The sequence below is a fragment of the Vigna unguiculata genome, chromosome 7, assembly GCF_037176805.1.
Source record: "Vigna unguiculata cultivar grain cowpea cultivar isolate G323 ecotype 2 chromosome 7, ASM3717680v1, whole genome shotgun sequence".
Lineage (NCBI taxonomy): Eukaryota > Viridiplantae > Streptophyta > Magnoliopsida > Fabales > Fabaceae > Vigna > Vigna unguiculata.
In genome coordinates, this window is record NC_140798.1 from 25,868,487 (window position 1) to 25,881,479 (window position 12,993).

General features: G+C 29.6%; 1 protein-coding gene across 1 annotated transcript; it reads left to right on the top strand.

Annotated features, from left to right (window-relative positions):
* The first annotated feature begins 4,380 nt into the window (after positions 1 to 4,380).
* NIP7;1 (NOD26-like intrinsic protein 7;1) lies at positions 4,381 to 6,833 on the top strand. The gene is made up of 6 exons (XM_028079875.2): positions 4,381 to 4,566; positions 4,834 to 5,058; positions 5,171 to 5,365; positions 5,444 to 5,505; positions 6,322 to 6,539; positions 6,658 to 6,833. The coding sequence occupies exons 1-6, from the start codon at positions 4,381 to 4,383 to the stop codon at positions 6,735 to 6,737; spliced, it is 966 nt and encodes a 321-aa protein (XP_027935676.2). The 3' UTR covers positions 6,738 to 6,833.
* Positions 6,834 to 12,993: the final 6,160 nt, after the last annotated feature.

Here is a 12,993-nt window from a genome sequence, read left to right on the forward strand (position 1 = left end):
CTGCTTGAGCATATCGCTCAGGCAGACAACCCTGTTTTGGGCGATAGAGCATCTTGCTCAGGCGAGAGTTCCTCGCCTAAGTGAGAAATCGTGGAATTTCGTGTGTTTTGCTTAACTCGTCGCCGAGGCGAGGGACGTTGGTTCTGGGCGAAGGGTGATCTCGCCCAAGCTAGAAGGAATGCCCAAACGAGAATTCGTAGAGTGCCACTATAATGAGCTCGCTCAGGCGAGAGAACCTAGCTTAAGCGAGACAGGCCTGATCGCTTGGGCGAAGGCTTCTAGCGTAAGCGAGATTAGTGCAATTTTGCGTGTGTTGTTTATACGCATTGATGCGGACTTGGATCAAGAGATGCTGTGCCATGAGCGGATAGGTTCATGGATGGTGGTGAACACATGATGATATGAGCGATGAGGTTCATATCCAGTTACTATCGTGTGGGGATACGAACGAGGTAGGTTCGTATGTTTCGTACTCACACTTGAGAGATGCTGCGTGCGGGGAGGTACGTAGCTGGTGGATCACGTGTGTTAGACTATGGGCGGGTAGGTCCATAGAGCAGGACTACAAGCGGGGAGGTTCGTAGAGCAGGACTACGAGCTGGGAGGTTCGTAGAGGCAGGACCACGAGCGGGCAGGTTCGTGTGAGAATCATAAATCTTGAGTCCATGGCTAACTGTTTGTGTGAATTGAAGGTTGAAAGGCCTTGGGATTTTAAGGTCTTGGCCAAGAAATAACTAGGATGAAACAGATGGGTGCATTATTTTATTATGTTAATTGATATGTTATTTTGTGTATAAGCTCACCCTTTCTGTTTGTGTTTGGCGATGATCGTGTGATTCATTACACGGGAGTAGATGATACTACAGGTGATGCTAGTGATGCATAGAGATGCGGAGAGGGCTAGCTTGGAGATTTTGAGCTAGGGATTTTATTATGATTTTCTTTGTTTGTCGGATTTTGGAACTTGTAATAAGATTATTATTTTAGCTATGTTTAAATTATGGTGCTTTGAATAATGCTTTAAATTTTCCTGCGTTTGGGAATAATGAAAATATGAGGTTGTTTATAAATTATTTATTTATTTATTTTTAATTAAGTAATTCCTAGTAGGGATGTTACACTATCACATGATTGTTTGTCTATCTTGTTGCATGTTTATGATCTGTTTTAAGCATCTGCGGGCCATAACATGTTAAAATGATTTATACTCTAACTTACCCTTTCTGTTTGCTTGTGTGTTTTGGGTGTGATTTTCCTTTTTGCAATGATCATCAATTTATTGATGTGAGCAGATGTGGAAACCCCTAAAGGTCACCAAGGTGATGGAAACTCTACAGTGTAACTAGGTGTGGGTTGGATCTCATTCCTTCAAGTATCCTCTGTAGGCACGATTGCCTATGTTATATCTTGCTTATGAGCAAACTCTGTTGGACATTTGTGAACTTTTACATGTTTGTTCCTGGCATTGTATAGTGCCTTTGTTTCCTTTTGGTATATTTGAATAACGGTAAAAATCCTTATACTTTAAATCTTGTGTCCTTGAATATTATAATTTATGCGATGTTTTATTTGATTATATTTATTTATTAAATGTGACGTTACAATAAATACGACATTAACGTTATTTATACACATTTAACGATAAATCAAATTAATTTAATACAAAATGAAAATTAATTAAAAAAGAAATCAAAGTAAATAAAAACAACCAAAAGAGGATTTAGCCTTTGTTTTTCTAGAATGTTCATGTTAAACAAAATATTGAAGATTTGTGATGGTGGAGAAAGAGCAAGGTGTCCTTGTAAACCCATTTAATTAATAAAATTTGGTTTATTGGAAAACAATCATATCACTTCTCACTAGGGCTGGGCATAATTTACTAAACTATACTAAACTATAGTTAATTGTACTATATTAAACTAAAGTATACTAAACTATTCATAATAATAATTGAACTGTACTATAAAATAGTTCAGTTTTAAGAAACTAAACTTATGATAAGTTAACTAAATTAACTAAGTTAACTATTGAACTATAGTAGATTGAAATAGCAAAATACCTCAAATAAAATATTGGTATTAGGATAAGAATCGAACTTATGTGTTTTATGTCTTACGTTCTATTTTTTCTCTTTCATATTGAAATATTTATTTTATTTTGTCTTAATTTTTTTTCTTTACTCTTTCTTTCAGAAAAATATAAAATATTTATAATTAATTTATTAAAAAAAATTATAAATTAATTCAATATCTTATTTTATTTTGAATGAATTTTACTATGTAATGTTATTTTTCTGTTATGATTTTACAAAAGTTATTTTTAAAAATTAAATTTTGTGACAGCTAACATTTTTATAATTTTTTATTTATATTAAAGTTTTTTTAACTTTAATATTGAAATTTGTATAATAAATATAAATATTGGTACTAACGTATTTTTTATTTTAAAATCTTATGTAATATTATTTTTTAGTTTTAAAATATTTATTATGTGGCATCAACTTTTTTAAAGAGAATTTATTTTAAAAAATTCTTAAAATATTAATTTTATAACTTCATAAAATTTTTAGAACATTTTTCACACGAATATTAATGAATACAAATGTTAAAAAAAATATTAATTTTGAGAATTTTCTAAAATAAATTCTTTTAAAAAATTTTACGCAACATAATAAACATTGTAAAAGTAAAAAGTAATATTACATAAGATTTTAAAATATAAAAAATAATTTAAAACCGATATTTATATTTATTATATTAATTTTAATATTTTAATTACATTTTAAGTTACGGAAAACTTTAATATAAATAAAAAAAATTATAAAAATGTTAATTGGTGTATCGAAGTATGATGCATATTTCAAGTATTATTTTCTAAGCACTTTCAAATTATAAACTTTAAATTATTATTGTGTAGTACAATCATATGTAATTAGTGCAATTCGATTCAAAATAGTGTAATTCAGTTCAAAAATAGTGTAATTCAATTCAAAATCAATGCAATCCGGTTCAAAAATAGTACAATTCAGTTCAAAAAGAGTGAAGTTTATTCAAAATCATTGCAATTCGGTTCAAAAATAGTTTAAAAAACAGTGTAGTTAAGTTAAAAATTAGTGCAGTTCAGTCCAAAAATAGTGTAGTTCAGTCCTGATGTAGTGCAGTTCATAAAACAATTCAGTTTGTAATAGTTCAGTTCAGCTTATATTATAGTGCAGTGCAGTTCAGTGCAGTTCAGTCCAGTTTATTTTTAAGAATAACAGTTCAGTTCAGTTCATCTGAATTGTTTTTCAGTTAAGTGCAGTTCATGCGAACAGTTGTTTAGTTCAGTGCAGTTTTTGCTAGTGCAGTACAGTTTGGTTTATTTTGCCCAACTCTACTTCTGACTCAAGATTTAAATGCTTTGTGTTTATGTACGTTCTCTATATATAATCCCTAAACCCTAATTGGAAGGATGGGACTTTGATAAGAAGAGCGCGACAGAAGAAAAGTATATTAATATATTTTTTTTTTCTAATAAATACGTTACTTTTGTTTCTAATTCCTTTATGACGGTTTGATGATGATATTTTGAAATCATTATATAAAAACTATCTATTTGATAATTCAAAATAATAATGTTTTAATTACATTTATTTTTATTTTTAATTTAAAATTTTAACATATATTTTTGTTAAGGGTTGTCAAAGTAATTTTGTTTTTTGCTTTTATTTCTGGCAAACATATTTGTCAAAAACACAAGAAATAGTATAAGTAACAAGGGTTAAATTGGATTTAAATTTTTGTGTTAATGATCTAAGATTTAATTATTTTATTACTTATTGTTTACAAAGTCTTTTTTTTTTCCGTGAACAAGATTTACTGTATCTCTGTTCGATGAAAAACATTTCGTTTTTCAAACAAGATCATATCATGTTTTCATCAAGAACGCAAATTCAAGAAAATGGGATTGAAGAAACTGAGGTAAAATAATAAGAAACAAACTTGGTAATATTAGTGTGGAAGTGGTTGAGTGCTAGCTTTTAGTTTGGATTCTACATACTAAAGAATAAGCAAAAAGTAGTAGTTTTCATTCTACATTGGAGCAGTTAATAAGCACAAATTGCTCTTCGTACGTCAATGCAAGCAACACATGAATCGTGTGTTGAGAGGCTCTTCTCAGAAAATCTCTTAGGAAGCTAAATATGTGTGACCAACAAAAGGTTCCAACCATAGTTAAACTTACCCCACGTCACTGCATCATGACAGTTCCATGGAATGCTAGAACTCAACTTTTTCTTGGCAACATGTTCTTTGAACTTATTCTCCATATATATGAGGTCTCATCAAAAGTGTAAGTGAAGTATTTTTGTTCCTCCAAGCTGTGTTCTAAACAGGTTTGATCATGACAGACATATTTGAAAACCAACCATCACCTGATTCTTCAAATTATGCGTCAAGCAGTGGCTTCTCCGTGGACGACAAGGAGATTGGATACAGAGCTGCAACATCAAAACATATATATCTTTTGGCCAACAAATCTGCACTCCACTTCTTTTCCATCAAAATTGACCTGAATTATGCTCGCATGGTAAGAGTATTAAGAACCTATCTCATTACATTCAGGCATTGTTTAAGTAAATTTCTTCCTTAATACTTACAAGAAAAAACAAGAGAGTACAATGGATTAAGCTTATGAGAGAAAGTTAATTTATTTTTCTTCTATATATTTATAAAGAAGTTTATTCAAGCATAGTTTATTGATAGAAAATGAGGGAAGGGTAAGAGAATCTAAACATGATGATCGAAACAGAAAGCGAATATTGTGAAATGAGAAGTACAAGTTTTTGTTATGTAGGTAATGGCAGAGTTGGTGGGTACTTTTATTTTGATGTTCTGTGTTTGTGGAATCAGTGCAAGCACAGAAGTCCAAAAGGGTGCAGTGGGCCTTGCGGAGTATGCAGCTACAGCAGGGTTAACAGTGGTGGTGATAATTTTCTCTATAGGGCCAATATCTTGTGCGCACGTTAACCCAGCTATCACAATAGCCTTTGCTACAATGGGTGAATTTCCATGGTTGAAGGTGCTAGTAATAATAGAACGAGAGCTAGCATAGGATGGCATAGCCCTTGTTAAAATTTTCTGGTGGTATAATTGATTAGTTTGTGACTACGTACCATTATTTTGTTGAACAGGTTCCAGTTTACATAATAGCACAGACAGTAGGTTCTATGTCGGCAACATACATAGGTAGCCTTGCATACGGCATAAAATCAGATACTATCATGACCATGCCACTCCAAGGGTGCACCTCTGCCTTCTGGGTGGAGCTTATTGCAACTTTCATCATCATGTTCCTCGTTGCAGCTTTGACATCTCAATCTCAGTCAGTAAGGACTAAGCAACACACACCTAATTAACTTTCTTAAACATGCAACTGCCTAATTAAAACTTGGAACACTCTGCAGGTGGGCCATTTATCTGGCTTTGTTGCTGGTATAGCAATTGGCCTTGGTGTGCTAATCACAGGGTACCTACTGCGGACATACCTTTTTCTTTTCAATAAAAATGCTTGCTCAAATTAGTTTTTTTTTTTTTTTTCTTTCTTTTAACTTACTTTTAGATATTGGTAATTTTAGACAAATTAAGATGGTAGTGTGACCAGCAAGGACATGAAATAAAATTATGTGATCCTTGTAGTTAGCTTCAATTCAATCAGTAGGATACGATTTTCGTTGTTGCTGGTTGATAAACTTATTTTAGAGAGATACTTACCTTTTTCTTTGGTGGTTGTTAAACTGCTTTCTATAAATTACTTCCATGGTATGGTATGATACTTCAAACAATAATTTTTAGGTGCTGTGTAATAACTTTTTTACTCTAATGTGAAAATAATCATAGTGTGAAAATAATCATTTCTTTGTTACAAAATGTAATATATCAGAAAAGTATGAGTTAGAAATTTCATATTTTATAGAAATAAAAAAAAAATTTAGTGATATATAAGAAAAATAAGTTTATAAATATAAAATATTTTGGTTTTATGTTGAAAGTAATATCGTATCTTTTGTATGAACAACTTATATCTTAGAAGTTAATTCCCAATAAAAGAGTTCCAACAATAATATCAAAATTGGTTTGTCTTGGTGTTCGATTTAATCACAATCAAGTATGTTTTGCTGTCGTAACGGCATTTACAATGTGGTTCTACTATAGTAAACAATCTTAAAATATGTCAAATATCCTATATGAACAACTCAGACATATATCTCTAGTCTATCAGAGTAAAAGAAAATGCTAACATAGTCTTATTTTGTAATGTCAAAGTCTTGGTTATTGGTTGCAGACCAGTCTCAGGTGGATCCATGAATCCTGCAAGATCATTAGGTCCAGCAATTCTGTCATGGAAGTTTAAGAACATATGGATATACATGGTAGCCCCCAGTGTTGGAGCTGTGGCAGGAGCTGCAATGTTTCGTTTCCTACGCCTTCGAGACCAACATTCTACTACTTTGTTCTCCCCAAACATCAGTGACGCTGGTCGTCCAATACCCTTTTGCTCAAGTTAGTGCACAACATGAATCACTGTTTTAGACCAAACTAAAGAAACTGGGGAATCAGTAGTAATCATTGCATGTCAGATAGCTTTAGCAGTTGACTTCATAGTTTTTTTTTTCTCTAGGAAGAAGTGGGGCCATGATTTTGCTGGTAGAGAAAATTTGGAGTTTGTCCTGTCAAAGAATAGGAGGGTTCAGACAATGATATGTCTTAGGAGGAAAAATATCAGATGGTGTGGTAACAAAATATTTCGACCACAATTAGAGTTGTTTTTGTTCATAGGCACATGGTTCGAATTCGGTTGAAATGTAACACAGAAGAATAGTATTGGGACTAGTTTTTTTTTTTTTAGGATTTTTTTCTTGTTCATTTGGCTAAAAATTAATATCAACGATAATACTGTGGCGGTGAGAAGTTTTCTTCCAGAAATAACTCGTTCATATTTTTCTTGAAGGGACCATGAACAGACATAATATAAATATTTTTTTATGTAATTTATTTCATAAGTAAATTAGTATTACAAATTGTCGAATCCTAAATCATGAACGGGTCGAGAGGCGATAAATGCTTTGATTTCCATAAATATTTTCTCACCATTTTTGGGTCCTATTTGTAAGTTTGTGACTATACCTTTGCAATGCTTCAAAAACTTCTTTAAAATCAACCACGTGTTATTGACATGAGTCAAGACTTTATGATCATATCGTTAATATACAATTCCATGTTGCTTTTGATTTGGTTCTTAAAAGCTTTATCCATCAATCTATGCTATGTGTTATTAGGTTCTTGAGACCAAAATATACTTAATTTTATAACAATAGTTGGTTGACTTATGATATATAAAGGCAGTTTTTTCTCTATCTCGTGGGGGCAAAAAAATTGGTTGTAGTAAAAATAGGCATATCTAAGAAGCTTGAGATTGTATGTGTCTCGTTGTATCATGAATGAATTTTTCAATACTAGATAATGGTTATAGATCCTTAGGATAGGCCTTGTTGATATTCATGTAGTTAGTGCACTTGTATCACATTGTACTTGCTTTTTTAACCAATACAATGTTTGCAAGTCATATGATACAGTGGATTTCTCGAATAAATTATGCATCCAACAACTTGGTCATTGATATTCAATGTTGTCCTTGAAATCAAATTAAGTTTCTCTAAATTATGCAGTATAGAATACAACCATTAATGCAAAACTAGTCTTTCATGCTACGCAATTTACCTCAAACTCATAAGAACATAAAGAAGAAAATGTACAGTCTCACTTTTGTAAATAAGTAGAACCTGTATCGAACTATTTGGGATTTGGTGTAAAACTATTTAAATTAAGGCTCTTAGCTTTCTTCTTCCTCAAGATTAATTTCTTCCTCTCATCTTATTTTCTTTCTCCGGTAGCAACTACATAGGTATTGGTAACCATTTTGGAGACCATTTTTGTGGTATGAATAGGTGATTGTAGGTGTTTCGTGGTGGTGGACACTTTTTTTCAATTGAATAGGAGTTTTTGGAGTCCAAATACATCATTGAGATAGATATTTTATATATCCATTGTACTTTCGAAATTAAAATCGTGATTCTTTTGAAGATCTCACGCCAAATGCACGAATGTCTCCATTAAATTTGTTTATTGGTGTAATATTTGTTTTCACCAATTTATTTATAGGTAAGACAACTATATGTTTTGTTGTATTTTTATTTTTATTTTTACTATTCATCCGATTTTGTAAATATCATTAAAAATAGCAAAAAAATTATTTTTGACCCAATAACTTTTGTGATAACTTACTTCTGTGTATATTTAATAATAGAGTCATCACACTTGATATAATAGTAATAGATTTTACATACAACAATTTGGTGAAGAAAAACTTCAATCATTGTACTTTTGATAGAGACCTCAGATTGAGATGCATTACAAAAGAAAGTTGTTTGAAATGAGGAAAGGAATTCATTAACCAATACTCCAAGGGATTTGGGGGTCAAAATATGAAAAATGTTTGTTTACTAATTTTTTATCTTTTTAGTATTTTGAGGCATTTTTCTAAATTTTAGGCTTTTAGTTCACATATTTATACTTGTTAGAAAAACATAATTTTTTTTTGGTGTTTCCATATATCAAATATAAATTTATCAAATCTTTCCATCCTAGATCTTTCATACTTTTATGTGCAAAATTTTTCATCGTGTGATTTATCATTTTGATTTATCACTACCACCACCACCGTAATAAGGAATTCTATTTTAGAATATGACATGCAATATATAAATTTTCACCATAAATATTGCTAACTTTATTATATAAAAATAATATAATTCCAACCCATTTTAAATTTTCACCAAAAACAACACAACTCAAATGCCAACCCATTTTAAGTTATGTCATTATTAACTTTGCAAAAAGTTTCTTTCTATGCCAAAACACGGTAAATCACACTCATATTCACCTATACACATTAGTTAAATCACCAAATATGATAAATTGTCCTTCATTGCCAATACAAAATAAATCAGCAGACCCAAAATATTAAAACTACATCTACATCATCTAATACAACACTCACATGTTAATTTCTCAAAAATATATTTATATAGTTATACATTTTGGATCCTTTAATTTCACAGTTTTGCCTTAAATCAATGAAGATTTAACAATAAAATTAAGAGACCTCTTTCATCTAACAGAATTTAAATTTACATAACCTAGTCTAACATACCACATATCTCAACTTCAAATCCTATAATAATCAAAGAAGAAATAATACATATTTTATTTGAAGATAAAGGCATAAGCCTTAACTTAAGAAAAATCATCACAAATATATCCTTTTAATTTCATTAATTTGATAAAAAAAATAATTATTAATATTTCAAATTCAACTTTTTTCACGATAAGATTTACATAAAACTTAAGTGCTTCCCATTACTTAATAACAATTTTAGTATGGTAAGATATATTATAAATATTATTAAACAAAACACTAAAAATATGTCCATGACATATTTCAACTTAACAACTTAACTGCTTCCCATTACTTAATAACAATTTTAGTATGGTAAGATATACTATAACTATTATAAGGATAAAGCAAGTAAAACATTCACTTTAAGTCTCAAAAAAAATAAGGTCTAAATTTTTCTTTTACTACTGATATTTCTCTATTAAATTAATTACAAAATTATGTTTAAGAAAAAAAAGGTCTCAAACGAACTTTTTAGTACTAATAAACCTCTATTAAATTAATTATAAAATTATGTTTGAGAATAAAAATATAAATTTATAATTAAATTATTATTAGTGTATGTTAAGTTTTGTTGGTATTAAAAGTGATAATTAATGAGTTAAAACTTTTTTTGGTAAATTATAATTTTGTTTTCGAGGGAGAAAATTATTAGTTTTCTTTATTCTCTTATAATTTATCTCGATTCTATTTTTTTTCTTTTATTTTTCTGTGACTTCTTTTACCTCTCTATGACTTTTCTTGCATCTCTTTACTTTATTCTCTTCTAAGAGTACTTTTATTATTAAATTATAACAAAATCTTAGTAATTTTGTCTTTTAACTATTTATTGATATATTGTTAACACCTAATTTCGTCCGGGTGAATACATTTATTTAAAACTAAATAAATAAATAATGTGAAACAAAATTTTCTTCAAAGATTTTTCAAACTTTAATTTCAGAAAAAAAAGAGAGATGGAAAAAAGAAAAATAAAAGGAAAAAAGAAGAAAGAGCCCAATTTGTTATTAATTATCACACTCCTTTTCATGATCCCAAAAACTCAATTATTTCCTACCCTTTGTTCCTGATAGATAAATTAGTGATATAATTCTAATAATTAGAAATAATATCTCTTCAAAAGGTAAGAATCAATCTTATTAATTGGGATTGATTTTGTGCTCTGATTTGTTAATGATTAGGATCAATATTATTGATCTTGATTGATATTGTGCTTGCGATTTGATTCCCATAAAAGATTATAATAACTTGCCTTATAATCATTGAATAAGATTTCCTTCATATCGGCAGAATAAGTTTTCCATTTCTCAGCTGGATTAGGCATTCTCATCAATACTTCAAATATGATATCTCGAGTCACAGAATCAGGAACAAACCTTCTTCTGCATGTTCAAATAATCATTTTACAAACAAAAAATTAGCAACATTGAATTGAATATTTGATTGGATGTACTTATGGTCTGCTAACTTTTTGTACAGATATGACAAGTCTCCTATCAACTTCATTATGAGAATATACACTTGAAGGATCTTGAGTAGGTACATCATTAGATGTTGGATTGACATTTGATTGACCACCATTAAACACTGGGGTGGTAGGTGGTGATTGATTACCATAAATTGAAGTAGCACCTAAAAAAAACATTGAAACTATAAATTGTTGACAAAGCTAATTTATTGCCTTCTTTCTTCTTTTTTTCTCTTAATCTAAACAAAATGAATTGTCATTTGTTTTTCATGAAGATAAATGTTGTTAAATACATAACAAATTTGATTCTTTTTACATATAAATGGTAGTTAGATTTGCTTAAATACATACAAAAATTTAGAGTGCTTTCAACAATTATACCTGGTGATTGCAAAATAGGATCTAGTTCTGAAGGACCAACATGACATTGAATAGGCTTAAGTTGACTTAGGGTGTGACTGCCTTGACCTCTACCTCTTCCTCGAATAGTCATTTTAGTTCCTGTCATGGAAATATAATTATGACATTATTTATAGCTAAATAATTGATCCACCTAGCTTGAAAACTTATATACTTCTTATTGAATATATAAAATAAATTTTTATTGTTAACTTAATGATTAAATAAAATCACCATGAGTTCATTACCAACTTGCCTTATTAAGTCTATATACATAAGAAGCATAATAGAGAACCATTTTCATGAGTAATTTTGACAAATTTAGTAAATTGTTAACAAATTTAGTAAATTTTGTTGCTTCTAATATCCAGGTCAAAGGATCCAATAAGGGTTATTGCAAAGTAGAGTAGTCTGAATACAAGGTTAGGTTTGCTTTTTTCTAATAAATGGCAATATTTTTTAAATTCTATTGGTAGATGAATCTCCTACATATCTAACAGGTTTATGATTATTTAGTTGACACTGTTGCCTCTGATCAAACAAGAGAGCATCAACAAGATTTTGACTAGTATTAAATGGCATGTTCTAGCAAAAGTTGAGGTTCTGAACATATTAAACACTAGGCCAATCATAAATAATAATAGTATAGTATTCATTGTACGTACATCTTGAGCACTAGAAATAGGACTTCTATAAGAGGATCATATACTTATCAAAGTGTCAAATAATCTGGATAAACTTTCAAATCAAAATAATCAATTCAAGATTGAATGATATCACTATATAACTTTAAAAACATGTACACTCCTTGCTGTTCTATTTCTATTGGAAGTAAAACAACATTTCTGAATTATTTTAACTAAAATCTAAACATCAAATCACACAAGAGATAATCTCATTTATAAAAAAACAAACCAAATCACTGCAGAGCTAAAGGATAAAATTTCATACTTTCATACACAGGTCTCTTTTAACTATCATGTTCATTTATATATAATTAATAAAGAATAATTACCAAGTTTTTGTTTATTTAGTTATTTAAGTATCATATTCATTTCTAGATTAGTAACAACTCTTTTTGTTTATTTAGTTAAGAGGTTTATAGATATAAAACTATCTATATATTTTTTACCTATCAAATTTATTCAAACAACATGGTCCTATATTCCATCTAGCAGGAAAATTTACACATTTGGTTGATTAAAAGGAAAGAAACGGGAAAAAAAGGAATAAAGTGAATTGAAGTAAATAAGAAAAAGTGAAAACAAAGTTATTGATAAGAAGAAAAAATAGGTGCAGAATAACATGAATGAAAATAAATAAAGAATAGAGTAAATAAATGTGCAAGAGAATGTGAAAAAAGTGTGAAAAAAATGACTAGATCATTTAAAAAAAGTGAAATTGAATAGAGATAGATTCATCGGATATTTTTATCTATCATCTATTTTTTTCTCTTTCACCAAACTGGTTTAATTGGAAATTCTTTCGTACCTCTTTCAAATCCAAGCTTACCATTCCTAAATAAATCATAACAGAATGTATATCCCAAACATGTCTTAGTTTATCTATTTCACTTTTCTCACTACTCAAAATGAAGCTTTAAATTTAGGTAACTAACAAGTGCTCCAAATTCGGGTTAAAATTGTGAATGGAAAAAAGAGAGGATAAAAGCAATCCATAATCAAAGTCAAGTGTAACGTAATAAAATAAATGTCGAAATTGACAATGACTAATGAAAGAGTATAATTCCACAATCTTCTTACAAGGCTTGAAATTGATAAAAGAAATAGAGCAAGTTCCATAATCTAAATTACTAGGAAGAATATTAAGGTAATGAAATGGAAAAGTATCAA